Source organism: Lepisosteus platostomus, chromosome 4, assembly GCF_059453375.1.
Source record: "Lepisosteus platostomus isolate fLepPlt1 chromosome 4, fLepPlt1.hap1, whole genome shotgun sequence".
Taxonomy (NCBI): domain Eukaryota; kingdom Metazoa; phylum Chordata; class Actinopteri; order Semionotiformes; family Lepisosteidae; genus Lepisosteus; species Lepisosteus platostomus.
In genome coordinates this window covers 71,321,196-71,338,907 of record NC_142614.1, presented here as the reverse complement: position 1 = coordinate 71,338,907, position 17,712 = coordinate 71,321,196, and the positions used below count along the sequence as shown (strand labels likewise).

Genomic DNA, 17,712 nt, shown 5'->3' with positions numbered 1-17,712 from the left:
CAAAAGACAAAAGTGTTCACGATGTGCTTCTGCAGAAATCTATTGCCCCATTTTTGCAGATTCTAGACTGATATGCATCATCGGTGCATGATCATTTAATCAGACTCTGAAAATCAAACAGTAAAAACTATTTTGCCAGGACTAAAATTCAAATGGAAGTACCTATAAAGTGTACAACACAAAGACTTGTGGGAGACTGGAACGAGACACCTAGCTATACTGTATTTTAGAAGTCAATACTTTTCTTCAGTAAATGGCTGGATAAGATCCACAGATGAATCAGCACAAGCAACCAAAAAGGCTACATGTGCGGGATGCTCTTTTTTTACAGACCTCTTTGTTCACAAGGCAATAGCTTGGAATTTCAAACATTTATTATTTAGCTATGCATTACAAAACACACAATATAGCAAAAATGCTTTTTATGCACCAAGTTAAGAGATGCACCAAATTGAAAAATAGGGAAAAGTGTGTTTTCTTCGTAAGACAAACAGGATCATTTTAATAAAACATCAAATGCTGAAACAAAAATGAGTGAGGTAACGAAAGACTATGCTTTTCATGAGAAATAATTTGTGCCTGAAAGAATCTCTCTGGCAGGGCTGCCTTCCAGCTCTCTTAATTCCTACAGAATGAGGAATTCATTATATACTGTAGAAACAGCTTCAAACAATTAGACTAAAATGTATTATAAGTAAAAAGAGTACTGTACATCTTTATACCAGTCACCATCTGCATTTGTACAAATGAACTGTTGCACGATTTAGAAATTAGAAATTAAAATTCAGTAAGGCCTGCAATCCCACATTCTTCAGAAATATTTACAGTTATGGAAATACTTCCTAAAGTACAGTAAACTTAGCATATACTTCCTGAAGTAAAACAATATTTACAAGCCACTTTTACTTCTGTCATATCGGAAATGAAAAACCGAGGTTAGATGCCACAGTTCAGAATCCAAACATTCTACATGACAGAAAAAATCTTAACTGATTCATATCTGTAGTTTTAATTTTGTATAGTTTGAAATGGGTGGGATACTGATGCAGAGTTTAGAATTGGTGCCTTCAATTCAATTCCTGGGGTACTATCTGTGTGGAGTTTGTATGTTCTCCCTGTGTTCACTTGGGTGTCCTCCAGGTGCTCTGGTTTCCTCCCGCAGTCCAAAGACATAACGGTAGGTGAATTGGCTGCTGGGGAAACTGGCCTGTTCCTGTGACGGACTGACGTCCTGTCCAGAGTGTACCCTCCCTTGTGCCCACTGTTTGCTGGGATAAGCGCTGATTCTTTCTCAACCATGTATTGGATGAAGTGGTTAGAAAATTAATGGAAGGAAGGTTAGTTTGAACCACCATTATCAATATACCGTAGCATGCAAAAGTATGGGCACCCCTGCTCAAATTGCATGTTTCACAGCTCTAAGTGAGAAGAAGTTAACACGATCTCTGCAGGGTACAAACTTAAACAAGACATATTTCTGCACAATTACTATTAAAATCGCTGAATTTAACAGATTGAAAAAAAATAAAACAAATAAAATGTGGCACGTGCAAAAGTTTGGGCACCCTTTCAGTCGATTCATTTAAGGCCTCAAAACTTGATTGACTTGTTAGGCCTTAAATTAAGCCAAGTGAAGACAATTCCAGAGCTGGATAAATCCTCTGACCCTTCTAACCTCTCGGAATGCTGTGCCGATGTAGTGCTCCTGGTTGATGTTTCTAGGGGAAACTTCAAAGGAAACACTATTCCCTCGAGAGCAGAGCAGAGCTCTTTCATTCCTGAATCTTCTAGTCTTCAATCTTAATGAGATGGCATTTGTCAGGACAAAAGCCAGGTGACTAATGGGGCGAGGCCACTAGATCTGAGGACCTCATCCAGATGATTCTTGAAGTTCAACAAGATGATTAGATAGTCTGCTCCCGACTCTCACAACATGGGAAAGAAGTGCCTCCTGTTTTCAGTTTTAAATACACTTCCACGCCATTCCAGTCGTGCCCTCTGGTTCATTTCCCACTGTTCACGCCGAAGACCTCCGCTGGGTTGACTTTGTCAATGCCTTTGAGGATTTTAACCACTGCTGTCCGGTCTCATCATAATGTTCTCTCTTCAAGACTGACAAGGTTCAGCTCCACCAGCCTGTCAGTGCAGGAAGTTCCCTTCAGCCCCAGAATGCATCTGGTTGCTCTCCTCTGTGTGATTCCACAGCAGCAATAGCTTGGTGACCAAAACTACATCATAATCTATTCTATGCATATCCCGTACAATTACTACATAACATCCATCAATACAAACTCTGTTTTTAAGTATAGAGCCGAGCTTTTTGTTTGCCATTTTAATTGCTTCCCTATGTCTTATTTAATCTTGCCAACACTGAAGTAATAATGTGCATAACCTGACCTTTTTAAATGTTATGCCTCAAGAGCTAATTCCGAAATGCTCCTTCTGACGCAAAGGCGGGTGTCCATTAAATAGCTGCGAGTCATGCCCTTCTCTCTACTCCAGGAGGTGTAAAATGTCAATAGCAGGCACCTCCTTCCAAGAGACTCTTCAAATGGGGGCAATTATAGATCCTCCTAGCAACAAGGGCAGAGTGGAGATGCCATGTTCCAGGTCACACAAAGAGTGAGAAACCTGGCCGTTTTCTTTTTCTTATCTCCAGCACAGGCTGACAATGGCTTTTCTTTACCAACGTTCCCCTTTTCCAGGTCTGCCGTGTCACACTTCACATTGGAGATAATTCTCCCAGATAATCTGCCCAGACACAAGAACTGCCAACGGAGCAGGATTAGGAGACATAAATAAATGTATGTGCTAAATGCTGACACACTGGTGCATGTTTTTACTTCATCAAGATCAGACCATTCCTTCTACTGCATCTTGAGCTCTGTACTTCTAGGACTCTGCAGCTGTTTGCGGACTAAAACTGTCCTACATCCACACATCCTTTGTAATCTGCTCTGGTTCGGTGTGGGCTTTAAGGTTCTCCTGCTCATGTACAAGCCCCTTAGCGGGCTACTGCGCGAGTGTAGTCTACCTCTTAGCCCTAGATCTGTGGATTCCACTTTCTTCCTCTACCAAAGACCAGGCTCCACGCAGCGGGCGAGAGAACTTCTCATGTGCAGCACCACATCCACGAAGCTCACTGCCCAGATCCACTCAAAACTTGACTTTCGCTCTGGGTTTCACAAAGCGCATTTGCTGAGATCCATCCCCCACTTTCTGATTGCCTGTGTTGTATATAGCATGTGCTACTGTACAGCTCTTTGCGTTTGTTTTAAATTGCTCTTACTGTAAAATGAAATCATGTGAGTAGGAAACTAAGAAATTAACCAGGAACAAATCGAATCACACCCACAATCTCCCTTTGACAGACGTCATCACTTAAGTGGACAATTTCCACTGCCCTCAAGATATTGACAGGACATAGCACTGATTTCCAATTATAATGACAAACAGGAACACCTGAAAAGGGGATAAAGCTTTTCAATACTAAATGACAAACAAAAGACACTGATTTGGCTTCTTACACAACTTTAAAATACCCAGCGCAAAACCTTTTTAAAGCCGTTATTAGACTAGAGTTTTAAATTAATAATGAGGGCCTATGCTGAATTATTAAATCTACTAATTCTGGAGCAGGAAGGATAAAACAACACTCCTGAGGTAGAAGAAAAGGCAACCAGTTGTGTTCCACAAAGGAAAAATGACACAAGACGCAGCATTTAACCTTGTTTTTAGCTCATTGAAATTTGAACCTGCTGATGGTACGGCACTTATCCGTAGTGTGGATACCTGCAGAAAAGCTTTAAATGGCATTTTCAGGTTGCACTTCACCTCATGCTGAAAATGATACCCTGAAGTATATTTCTTTAATTGGGCATTGATGTAACCAACGTGATCTTGTGAGCAGTGACCAGGCCTGGTCAGCTGGTGCAATGGGGCTCCCTTCTCTACCGTGAAGAGCTTTTCCTGTTCTAAGGCAGTGGCCACATGAGCTTTCAGGAGACCTGGACAACAATCAACATGGCTGTCACCTGCCCTGGCCTCAGCAGTGGGCCTTACCTTCTTGTGATAGATGCTGCAGATGCCCCTCTCCAGGTCTGGCAGTCTGCCAAGCAGGTTTCGGACCGCGGGCAGAGCACTGGACTCGGATGAGAGGATTTCTGCCACGGCGTCCTGGCGCGTTCCGATCTCCCTGCGAGAAGATGCATGTTAGCCGGAGAGTCAGAACCGGGCTGCCCAGACCGCCGGGGGCTGTCACAGGGAGACCCAGTGAGGTGGTCCAGTTCACAGCCAGCATTACTGCCTCATCGCACTGAAACACTTTGCTGCTTTTTACAGGAATTACAATGCACATCACGTATCCCTGCAGCAAAATATTGAAAACGGAAACCACAGACCAGAGCCTACATGGAGAGTGATCACAATTTCTGCTGCAAGCCAGGTGCAAGCCCTGCCTGGAATACAATGAGGAAAGCACAGTGAAGATCTAAGCCTCTCACCTTAAAGGTGCCGTTTTTTAAATCATACCATGCTCATGTTCCTGCTTTTTCATAACCCAAAGGTTTCCTTCAGCCTGCACAGGACAGAACAGAGTTCAAGGCAGTAAACGGATGGGGGCCAGTGCTGCTGTTACTCCAGCTAACGGTGCAAAGACTATGAGCTTCATTACCCCGTTCCCAGCACTGACTTAGTTTGTATTGTGCTGGAAGAGTCACTTCACACGGTAAATCTAAGCAGCAGTGCAGAAATGTAGCTTCTAATTTGGAGAAATTAGAACAGATTATGCAATTAAACCATTTCATGAACAATGACCTGGAAAACTCCAGACCGCACTATTAACTTACTATACTGCTCATTGGGACAGCTACCACACATTTACAGGTCTTGTTGAGCTGCAGAGGGGGTGGAGGGAATCCATTAGCTTTCACTATTTAATCACTTATTTGTGGAAAGTCTCTTATTTCTGGTCAGGCTCGTGGGCAAACAAAGCTAATCCTAGGATTTCATCCAGGACAGAGACACCTATCGACCACAGGACACATACCAGAAATAATCGGCAGGAATCACTCGTTATAGTGGAACTGAGTGCTGACTACTGCAGGTTTGTCTGCAAGTAACTGGGAGATTATTTTTAAATACTCCCCACAGTTTGGAAATCTGATGGATACCAGCAGATACCATAAAATTCACAACACTTAAACAGTTTACAGATCTCTAGGCCAAACTAATCTCTAGGCTTCAGATCTCACAAACACTACCTAAGAGAGCTGCAACCAATAATGATTATAAGGAACTGTACTGTACATTTGTTTCATTTATCATAATAAAGACTTTAAAAGTGGCTTCTCAAAGGACTAGACAGAACAAAAAATATATATATACAGGAGATAGTAGGTGAGGGGTTTAGAATGTAGCAGGAAAGGCTTGGCACCTCAATACCTGTCTGAACTTTTATCGCCCTACTCCCCACCTCGCAACCTCCGCTCTTCAAATTCTGCCCTCCTTACTGTCCCCCAAGCCCGTCTACATTGTATGGGCGACAGGGCCTTCTCCTGCTATGCCCCCAAGCTCTGGAACTCCTTGCCCAAGGATATTAGAGAGTCACCTTCTCTAAACTCCTTCAAATCCAGACTCAAAACCCTCCTTTTCAGAAAAGCCTTTACTTAACTGGTTCCATTCTTCACCCCTCTGCTCTTCTTAATACCATCTTCCACGGTCTCCTCTATTGTTATTGTTGTATTGCTGTAATTATAATTGTGTCCTGTCTTGTGAAATTTTCTTATTTATTGTTGTAGTCTTCTTATTTATTGTTATTGTCATCCTGTAAAGCGCTTTGAGAAGCCACCTTTAAAGGCGCTATATAAAATAAAGTTTATTATTATTATTATTATAAAGAAAATGGTCAGATAAAGGACCAGTTAAGTAAAATCAGTTCTAAAAAGAAAGTTTTGACATTAGATTTGAGAGTTCAGGGAACATGACTCGCTGATATACTTAGGATATACTTAGATCCAGAGTTTGGGGGGCACAGCAGGAGAAGGCCCTGTCACCCATAGAGTAGCTTGGGGTTCAGACAGGAGATGACCAGGATTAGACAAACAAAAGCTGTGAGGTTGAGAGCAGACCAATAAGTCAGACAGGTACTGAGGTGCCTTACAGAGCCATGCAGAGCCTTACAGGTGAGCAAGGGGATTTTGAAGTCGACATGAAACCTGACAGGAAGCAGGTGCAAGGACTCCAGGATACAAGTAAGGTGATCACTTGCACTAGACCTGGTCGGGATTCTGGCTGCCTAGTTCTGGACATATTGTAGTTTGTTCAGTCTGAATTTAGATACCCCAGTCAATAGAGTGTTATAGTAATCAATATGAGAGAAAACGAATATGTTGACCATCTTTTCAGAAACAGCGACGACATAGGAGTCTTGTGATATTTCTGAGGTGGAAGAAATATATTTTGACAAGATCTTACACATGTGGGTCAAATGTCAAGCTTGGATCAACTATCACCCTCATGTTCTTCAATTTAGATTAAAACTGAAGTGCAGTACCAGCCACAGATGGAGTTACTACATTGGTTTTACATAGTTGATGGGGCTTCCCGAGAAGCATGACTTCAGTCTTGTTGCAGTTTAGAGAAGGAAATTTTGAATCATAATGTACATGTTTTTATGTCAGAGATGCAATTAGAAAAAAAAAAGAGGGAGCCACATCAGTGTCAGGTTTAGTACAGATGTACGTTTGAGTATTGTCAGCATAGAAATCATCATTTAGACCATGTGATCTTAACAGATGACCAAGTGGGGACGTGTTAATGCTAAAAAGTAGGGAACCAAGTACAGAGCCATGAGGAACACCAGACTTAATAAGTAACAATTTCAGAACTGGAACCACCAAGAGAGACAAAGTGACAGCAATCAGTAAGGTAAGGCTTGAACCACCTAAGAGCAATGTCAGAAACACCAAACACAGTTTTAAGATGAGAAAGTAAGATATCCTGTCAAAAGCAGCAATGAGGTCAAGAATAAGGTTAGAAAGAAAACCAGAATAAAAAGCTATAAAAAGATAATTAATTACTTTAACCAGGGTAGTATCTGTGCTGTGTAGTTGTCAGATGCAAAATTGGATGGGTTTGAAGAGGTTATTTGCAATAAGATGGTTATTTAACTGAATTGTAACAGTGTGTTCCAAACGTTTTGCAAGAAAGTTTAGTTTTGATAAAGGGTAAAATGTGTTTAGGTTGTCCAGAGCCATATTTATTTTAACGGATTTGCTTTTATTTGTTTTTTTTGTAACAGGGGTTACAGCAGCACTTTTGAAGGCTATTGGTACCACACCTTGGCTCAAGGACTTTGTAAAGTTAATCTCTCATGCCATTAGACATTAGTGACTTGACATTACCCAGCAACAGTGCACAACTGTGCAGCACCGTCAGAGTAGGATTCAGATTAGATCTATATAGACAAGAGAAACCCCAGACCTCCAGGGGGTGTTAACTGCCTGGTCAGGCACTGTGAGGCTCGAAGCCTGTCAGATGACAAATGGCTCTGTAGCTCTTCCATGCTAAGCCACGGAAGAAGGCTGACGACTGTCTATTACACCACAAGCTCCATGTTGATCTTCTCAAGTAACATGTGGTCAGTGAAGCAGAAATATATATGAAGGAACTGAATCACTGTCTTGTCTCTCTTTAACCCTGATTTGTGCTTAAGTGGTTTCTGCACATTCCAAAGCAGAAGCCCTTAATCTTCTCCCTGTTAATGATGTGGTCACCGCATCAACGTCCCATATCAAATACAAGTCCAGCCTGTGGGCGGAAACCGATACTCCAGCGATTCGAGTGGGGAGCTGCGTCAGCGTGTAGGCTGCCAAGCTTCAAGCTCAGCTTAACTCTGCCCCGAAAAGCAGAAAGAAAGAAAAACATTTTGGCTGGAGAGCCTTCAAGTATTTTTCTTCATTCATACCTTTCAGTATGGTATTAATCTATACTTTCTCCTTCAAACCTTATCATTCTTATTGCTCTTGCAGTGCTCCGTTAGAAAAACACCATTTTATGTTTTTGTATTATTTGCTTCAAATTGAACACAGCAGTAAATACAATCTCGTCATCTCATCTCAAGTCTGAGACCTCTGATACTGCAACAACAGTTATGAAACCGAAGAAATATCAAATGATCAAAAGAGTCAAAGACTGCAACCTAGAGACACAGCCATCAGAAGTTATAAAGCCACTGAATGAAAAGATAATCAAACACTTGGGTAGCATCTCTCCATCACATCCAACAAGACCACAACTCATCACAGAGAAGTGCCAGGAGAACAATCAATGGCAGACAAGATGTCACAAAGCGGGAGAGATACGATGGGCAACGCGGAACGAAGAAAACAAAACAACGCGCACAAATTTTGAAGTGAGCCCCGGAAGGGAAGCTTCTGGCACCCGAGAATGTTCTAGAAGCCTTCGAAAGCGCCTCCGAGGCTAAGCCTGCCTGAGTGCATGAAGTCACGGAGGAAGAAAGTGAGAGTGAAGAGCAGGGAGTGTGCAGGGATGACAAACTCAAGACCCCTGTGGGCTGAATAGATAGATAAGACTTTATTGATCCCAAAGGGAAATTGATTAATATGGCCCCCGGTGTTTTTATTACGGCCCATGTGAGGGATGTTTGTCATGAAGTAATTTGGCCCATGGCGACAGGAAACCGTGTGTGAAAACTACAAATCCCACCAGCTATTTCTGACATAATGGACAGAAGCTCGCAGAATTACGGCTCCTTCAGCACGCTCCAAAACCGACAGCTGTGACAGTGCCCGGGGGACTGACCATGAAAACAGACACTTGACACAGAGGGCAGACGCTTCAAGGAAAGGTGTGAGTGGGCATATTTCTTTTGCCTAGCAGTTATGAAAGAAATGAAAGAAATACAATTAGCAGCACCGCTGTGAATATAAAAAACAAAAATCCGGGTCATAGGAGTGAATCCAAAGGTTGTCAGGAAACAGCAAAACATCTCTACATCTCTTCTCTTTTGAACATTTTAAGAACCATTTCATTTCCAATCATAACAAATTACTTTTATCCGCAGTATAGTGAATGAAAAGCAATGATTATAAGCAGCAGGGTTGGAAAGCAGCCCGCGGGTGTATTGTGAAGATATCAGATAAACTGTAGCGCACTTGAGTTCAACACCCCGGCGCTGGTCTGTTAGGTGTGGCTGACAAGGGCTCCTGCTATGACGAACAGATTAGCACAGCGATTATTACAGGAGTCTAATATACCCAACCACAAAAACTAAAGGTTCCGCTAAAAGCGTTTTACATGGACTTACTCAGCTGATCTCAAAGGTTGTGTCACCCACTTCTTCATCAGTCTTTTGCCAAAAGGAGTCTGGGTATGATCCATCACCCAAAGAAGGCTGCCCTTTGTCTTCCTGTCCGTCTGCAGAAACAGGACAGGTTGGCCGTTAGTGTGGAGTAGCTCTAACTCGATGAAGAGAGCAAGGACACTATCACCGGTGGGTGTAGCAGTGACCACACCCAGGGAATGGTTAATTGTAGGACAACCATGGACAAACGCAGAGTTTCTGTGCACCTCCACCTGTCCCTTGTCTGTGACATCAGGCAAAGACTGGAGACCGTTTTATTCTAATGGCGATCAACATTTTAAGATCTTAATCCAAGGCAAAGTTACACTTGAACCCTTGGGCAATCATTTTAGGGTCACTCTCTTGGTCACAAGTCCCAGACCACCCTGTGAAGCGTCACAGTCACTCACAAAGAGAAGACGCGCCAAGAAATGCAGTAAACAGCCTATTCCGTTCGTGGGAGTTTACCCAAAGGGCCAGACTTGCTTCACAGTATCAGCAACTGATCGGAATTGTTCAACAGTGCAAACCTAGTTAGGTACCAAGAAGGGGAGCGCAGCTTTTTTTTTCTTAACTTCTAGCTGCTTGAATACGCAGATGAAGTTCATCTGAAACTCCGAAGGGGGGCGGGCGTGAGCAGTGTTTTTTAAAAAGCGTCGACCTCCCTGGGCGAAGCGCGTGGCCCGACTCCCCCAGGGACAGCTGCACCTACCTGGTTGTGCAGAATCTCCAGGTTCTTCATGGTGGTGGCGCTCAGCGTCATGTACTCGGCTTCACTGGAGAGCTGCCTGAAGGAGCTGTGGGGGTAGAGAGAGAGACCAATCAAGGCCTGCTCACTTCACTCACATCCAATATATTCGGATATTTAGAATGGAGAATACATCAGGACATTCATAACATTACAGTGCCAGCTTTCATTAATTATCCTGTAAGACAAAGGCTGGCACAGACGGCGAAATAAAATAAGAGCTACATTAAGCAGCATGGTGGCGCAATGCTTAGCTATGCTTGAGCCCTGGGTTCAATTCTTGGGTGTTGTCTGTGTGGAGTTTGTATATTCTAACCATGTTAGCGTGAGTTTCCCCTGGGTACTGCAGTTTCCTCCCACAGCCCAAAGATTGGCATATCATTTGCTTTTGGAAGAAAACTGGCTTTGGTGTGAGTGTGTGCATGTCTGTGTCTGCCCTGCGATGGACTGGTGTCCCATCCAGAGGGTAGCCTGCCAGTTACAGGCTCCACAACCTGTACTGGATAAGCAGACCAGGAAACGAACGGATGGAGCCACATTAAGCAATCATTACGTCTAATGACATTCTGAAATCACATTTTAAAAGTTTGTTTTCCTAAATGCATAAAGACTCCAATATAAATTATCTACACCACCTGCAGCTAATCAGTAAACAGATTTGCTATGAATTTTAACCATTTGTTTATACACAAGTCATGAAAGGTATGGATTGCACCAGTCATGTAGAAATGTTCGTAAATGCAAAAATATCCAGTTAACTTCAAGGATCAATTTTATCTTCAGTCCTCAAGGAAATATTTTAGGTTAGAAATAACAGGATGCCTTTTAGATTATCTAACCTGTCTGGTAGTTTGGATTTAACTGATCCGACCCTTTCTTGAAAGGAGCCAGTAAACCTGCTTCAGCCACCTAGCTGGGTAACTTGCCCAGACTCCCACAGAGCTGTGGGTAAAGAAACGCTTCAGTTTAGTTTCCACTTGTGCCCTTCTGTTTGTACTTCTCTGGTCATCCTGATAAGGCCCACTGGGCTGACTCTGTCGATGCCTTTGAGGATTTCAAATACTGGACCGGTTTTGTGTTGTGTTTCAGGACCCCTCACAATCTTCACTTTCCAAGAGTAGAAAGGTTAAATTCCTCCAACCTGTCGGTGCAGATAATTACCTTAAGCCTCAGAATGTGCCTAGTCACTCTTTTTAGAACCGACTGCAGAGCAGTGATATTATTTCTACAACATGGTGACCAATATTGTACACAATGCTCTAAACAAGGCCTTGTGAGTACATTAAACAATTTAAAAGTGGCACCATGCATTAATATTCTAATATAATCTCTAACCATATTGACTAATCCCCATCATTCGATTTCCATATTGGTAATCCTACGGTCCAGTTCCAATGCACATTTAGATTCTACACATGCATAGTTTTCATCTCATCTTTTTCACAGATTCTGCTAAAATGTCATCAAATTTCCAGGCCCCAGAGGCTTGCTAAAGCATCGACTGAGACACTGCAGCAGCAGCAGTGACGTGGGAAGCCATCATTCTCCACAGGGAATCTCCCTGCAGCTGTCTGGGCTGAGATGCAGGTGCCACAAGCTGGGTGTTAACTGTTACTACCAGACAGAGCGCACTGTCAGATCTGAGGAATCTGTTGAGCCGAAGGGACTGGAGCAGTTACATTTCAGCCTTCCTTAAACACAGGTTGTCAGTAACCTTCCACAGAAAACGGTATTTTACAGCATGACAACCTCACTCAGGAATAATCAGTTTATAAATTTAGTTAAGAGTGCTTCTGACATACAGCATGTGAAGAATAAGGACAACTGACTGTTATAACAGATCAAATATACAGAATTTAAAAGACATATATATATATCTATTTAAACCCATTAACAATCTACTGGTATTATTATATTTTATTTCAAATATTTGCTTAACTAGTGGTAGCTTCTTGCCTTCTTTGTCTGGAGACTGCAAGGATAATCTCTGCCCAAAGAGGGCACTCTGGGAGTTATTCAAATTCCCCTTGACAGGTATTAAACCACACTTGGCCAGTGTGAAGCAGAGACACATAAGAAAGTGCCTTGAACTGCTCAAATGCAGAACTGTCCATTGCAAAATGAATGTCCAGGACCCCTCCTTGTTAGTTTTAAAGAATTCCTAACTGCACTGTAAGTATGCAAATAAACACTACAGCGATTAAGTGAACAGCATGAGAATAATATTTTAAAATCGGTACATGGACGTTGTGTGGACACAAAACCTATTAACCCAGAAGAAATAATCCTGAAGAGGAGATGCAGATCACGTACTATGTGTGCCTGCACAACCATAATAAAACTATCCTTTCGTATGACTGTGACAGACTACAGCAAAATGGATATCTCGCGCAATGCAGAATTTGTGACTCTTTGTTAATTCCATTTTCCCGACATCACCAGCATTAACAGTAACATTACGTCACTGTAACCCTCATCCCCATCTACCCTGCTTGTTCAGGGCCTGTGCACAAACACACTCTCTACCAACTTTCACTCCACACCACAAAGGAGATAAACCTGACCGCTAGGGAGCACACTCCTCAACTCTTCACTTCGAGCTTTATGGCGTGACAGTTTCTAATCTCCTGCAAGATCTAAGCCCTCAACCAGGCTGCTGCATGTGCACCAGCCAGCACATCACCTGCTGCTGGCAGCGCCTCCACCTCTTAGCCATACTGCTTCTTTGGCAACTGCAGCTGTCAACCTCCCTGCTATTCAATAAGGCTGCTCTCCAGGTACCTCTCACAGAACCCTGGTGTGTTGCTCTTTGCATCTCCCACCTCCACTTTAACGAGGGTTAAAATGAAACAGGGCGACACACAGCTGCCACCCACCAATGTAACAACTAGCTGCAGCTGTGGCCTCCCAAGTGAGCAAAGGTGCCCTGTCACAGTCGTCTATTTAACTTCCTTAACTTAGATGTGCAGATTCTCAATACCAGTATACACCATCTCTTGTTTTGGTTCCCACAAATCCTGGAAGAAGTCATTCAAAGCATGCTATACCCACTACCTGATGGGTGGTACAGGGGAAAAAAACATTACCTACCTGGTACACAGCAGCACTTTGTCCAGGTTGAACTCAATCAGGTACTTTATGACAGCTCCCAGACAGCAGATGACAGGCCTGTCCAGGCTAATTATACTGGAGAGCAACTGCGATCCTGAGAGGGAACATGCATGCAGCACCATTAACACATCTAGCAATGTGACACTTTGAGAGGATTCACTTGCTCTGAAAAGACTGAAAACATGAAACTAAAATGTTACCAACACCAGTATTAAGCTCCATCAAGAAAAATATAGAAAAAAATATATCAAGTTGCAAACGTACACGACTCTGAAAATGACCCTATCAAAACGGGCTATTGCAGTTTTACTTTTTGTTCCACAACATGCAGTATAAACAGCTTCAGATGTACTGGCGCAGGTCGTCTCTAACAATATCTAAGCAAATTAGTTGCTAGTGTACACTTGCTTGACAAAACACTGGTGTGTACTGTAGATGTGTTCAGAAAATTGCACAGTTTTCACAGTTTGTTGCCTAAACAGCTGCAGTCATGACACTTAGAAGTAGCATTTACTGTAAATGTTGGGGGTTTCCAAATTTCCAATCAAACATACTCTGCCATGTAAAACAAGGGGCTGTCTTGCCAGTATCTGAGACAGGGAAACTGTCCCCTTCTCTTGTCATCTGAAGTAGTCACAACAGCTTAAGATCAAGGTGGCCAAACAATTGTACTAATGTTTAACAAGCCCTCGTGGACCGAGGGGGAGGAGTGAGACATAAAAACGATTTCAAATGAGGAGGCTGAGGCATTTTGGGCCTCCTACTCATTTCATAGTGAGGATTTAAGTGATCCAAAGATTTCATCCAGACGTTTTCTGAAAGGAGCAAACAGGCCCCAAGCCTAAAACAGGATATAAAGAATATTCCAAATCAGTGAGATAATGTAGAGAAGAGACGAAACAGGCAAATAGTGCAGTGAGAGACTTTCATCCTGTTAGCACCGAACTTTCAGATAATTTGAGCACTAAAAAGCACAACTCCGACCCTTAAGTAGGGGACCGTTGCTTTATACTTGTGGAAATAATAATTTCCTACTTGTGGTATCCAAAACGTAAATATCTGATTTTATTTCTGGTTTATTCCCCTATTCAAACTAATACAAAACTGTTTGCTTGGTTCTGTGTTTCTACAGTATGTCTATGGTAGTGTGGTACAGTAAATATCTGTACTTAGCCATGCAATCCCCTGTGTTTTGTATATAACTGTGCATAAATAATTGTCCCTTTTAACTTTGTCCCATGATTATTAGTTACCACACTGTACCGGAGAAAAAAAAAGAAAAATCTTGCAGTGTGGAGCTCAGTATTCCCTGACAATAGAAGGTGTATAATCATCAGCTATTATTAATAGTGTGAATAAATAAAACAGCAAGCTGCTGTCAGGACCTGATATTGATTTCAATCTGATTAGATTTTAACCTCACTTTACTCAAATACACACCCTATCATTATAATATCAATCTTCTCTAGAACAGACCAGACAACAGCTTGTTTCCCCTGCTATAGATGCCCACATACTAAAACTCAGTTGATAAGAATTCACGGGGGACTGACAGATCCATTCTGAAGGCTTTGTGCAGCCCAATGTTCAACACATTTCCAATATCATTCACCCGTGAGAGATCTTATGATTTCCACATCACCCTGCCGTATCAAAGAAAGAAATCACTGGCCATGCCTACACATTACATCAGAAGCTGGTTGCACGCTATGATCAAGCCAAAAACAGCATCACTGAAGGGCTCCACTAACTTTTTCATGTCACAGCAATATGTTCTGCAATTATGACACAGGACAATCTTTCTGATGACCTCTCTTGGTATTTTCTATCAACTGATGCTAGCCGTTCTGAAATTCTGAAAAGATTAAATTTACCTCACATTGTTTCTGCAAATCTAGTGAATGACCATATTGCTAGCATTACACTGTAGATAAAACACAAAATAGGCCCCAAGTATAAGAAATGGATTAAGCATTCGTTTACACATATTTGTTGTGTCAAATACAGATGGTTCCCAAAATTTTTGATTCACAGATATATCTGAATTTAAAGATTATGTTTTTAGATAATGCGATTGGGTGTTACTGCTTATTATCTTGTGCTTCTGCTTTAATCCCAGGGTAGTTAATTGTTTTTTTAAACTGCCCAATGACAAGCAAGTCTAGTTTTTCACAAGCCTCTGAAATTATAAGACAAATACATTGATCCTATCAGGCATTAATGGGAAGCAGGGGGAAAATGTTTCTGTTCTTATTTGTCATTGGCAGCTTAGTACAGGATTCAGCATGGAGGAGGGACAGCAAGACAGGTCCAAGGACTTGATCGACGCAGCACATGCAGTCAGGTTACCATTAATCTCTACAACAGGAGCTCTGGAGTGACCAGATCATCACACTTGGACCACCCCCTGAAGTGGCAAGGTGCCGTGTCTCGCACTGTCCCAGATTGTGGCCCGTCATTGACTGGCTGGCTAGAAAAGGTTTTTCCAGGTTAGAAACTCCTAGTTATAAAAACCCCAGACAGCAAGTGACCGACCTTAGTGCGCCGATTTAGTCCAGCCTCCGAAATACTAATTGAGCAAAGACTTCACTGTTCAAGTCCAGTTCAATTCCCAGCCACGGTGAGGTGTTAGTTAAAGCATATGAGGGAGAAATCAACAGATACCAATTTCATCTTTCCTTGTGTTCCTTCCCCTTTACAGCCCCCCTGGTCCTGCGGTCTGAGCTCCCCATACCTCACTTAAGCAGCAATAGCAGCCAGACAAGGCGCTACTGTGAATCCTGGGTGTACCTTTCAACAGAGATGAAGCGTGCCATTAAGTTAATACGCTAAAACCAAACGTTCTCGGCCCAAGATAAAAAGCAGGAAAAGGGGTATTTCAGCTAGCTCTAATTAAATTTTCAAAACTAAAGCTATATATTAAGATTTTCAAGCAACAAAACAAAGATTGCCCTGGCCGGAGAATGGTATAACTTTTAACAAGCTCTTCAGAGCCAACATAAACAAGCCTAGATACTTTCGAAGAGTGTTCATGTTTTCAGGTCTAGATTCACTGCAACCGGACAACACTAAGCCAGGAACTTGAGTGTAGCTGTGGCAATGCGTTTAGGGATGGTGTCCTGGTTTCCTCCAACCTCCCAAAGACACACCGCCAGGTTAATCGGCATCTCTAGATTGTGCTTGTGCACCACTCTGCGGTGGTTTGACGTTAATGCCAATTAACCTCAAACCACCGCAGAGTGGTGCACAAGTACAATTTAGAGATGCCAATTAACCTCAAACCACCGCAGAGTGGTGCACAAGCACAATCTAGAGATGCCGATTAACCTGGCAGTGTGTCTTTGGGAGGTTGGAGGAAACCAGGACACCATCCCTAAACGCATGAACACAAAAGAGCATGCAAACTCCACACCAAAAGGTGATCCAGGGCAAAACTGAACTCGGAACCTAATAGGCCACAGCCCAAGGCTGAGAGCAAATATTTCCTAATTTTTTCCCCACTCTTCTCAATGCATTCAATTCAATTCAATTTATTTTATACAGCGCCTTTCACAACAAGGTTGCCCCAAGACACTTAACAAAGCTGTGCGACAGTACATGACATTACAATACAGAAAGAGAAAAGGCCAGAAGTTAACAAAGGAGAGGAACCAAAAACCTCTAGGGGTCCAAGGTCAACTGGCTGCCCAACCCCTCTGCTAGCATTATACAATTCTAAAAAAGTACTAAACAAGTACTAAATGTGGATGTACTGTCCTTGTTCCTTTGTGCATTCCCAGATCTTTTTAAAACAAATTACAAGATACGGATAAAGGTTTTGTCTCACAACTGGAATAAGAAGTCATTAAACCCAAATCCCAGAATTCTTACCAGCCTTGCAGAACATGGGAGCGTGTTTTTTCTACAAATTAACTTTTCATGGTTTCTCTGAGCACATAAACACCGATATAAATGTTTTACCATGCATTCTTTCTTGAAATTGCTATATTAACTCAAAATATAGTGATTTTACTGCCAACTCAGAAAGACTCATTGGAAAAATCTTCTCCCTGCTGTGTACAACTATTTTGACAGTTAAATTAAAAAAAGTTTTACTTTAAGTCTTATTATATTTAATAAGACAGTTATAGCATAATATGTGGTGCACTACTATATGAGTGGAATTAACAGTTCATTAGAGATTTGACTTCTGAAAAAGAAGAAAATAAAATCCAGCAAAACCACCACAAATGAAAAACCACCTTTTTTTTAGCTGATCGGGGTAGAAAAACTCCTTACCCATAAATACTTTTTTAGACAATACAACCAGAGGCACGCAGGAAGATAAGACTAATGAACAATAGTTATTTTTGCACATATTTGTGAATTTACATGGACTGCAGGCCCCTAACCCCAACTGCTCCAGGGGTGCTGTATAAACGGCTGACCCGGCGCTCTGACCCCCAGCTTCTCTCCCTGTCTGTGTGTCTCATGGAGAGCAAGCTGGGGT

General features: G+C 42.2%; 1 protein-coding gene across 1 annotated transcript in view; it reads right to left on the bottom strand.

Annotated features, from left to right (window-relative positions):
• msh3 (mutS homolog 3 (E. coli)) overlaps positions 1-17,712 on the bottom strand; it is a 108,897-nt gene that overhangs the window by 67,726 nt on the left and 23,459 nt on the right. Inside the window, exons 10-13 of the mRNA XM_088630607.1 lie at positions 13,203-13,317; positions 10,077-10,161; positions 9,329-9,438; positions 4,063-4,195 (exon numbers count right to left, since the gene is read on the bottom strand). Coding sequence (XP_088486733.1) covers positions 4,063-4,195; positions 9,329-9,438; positions 10,077-10,161; positions 13,203-13,317 — 443 coding nt within the window. The remainder of the gene's footprint in view (positions 1-4,062; positions 4,196-9,328; positions 9,439-10,076; positions 10,162-13,202; positions 13,318-17,712) is intronic.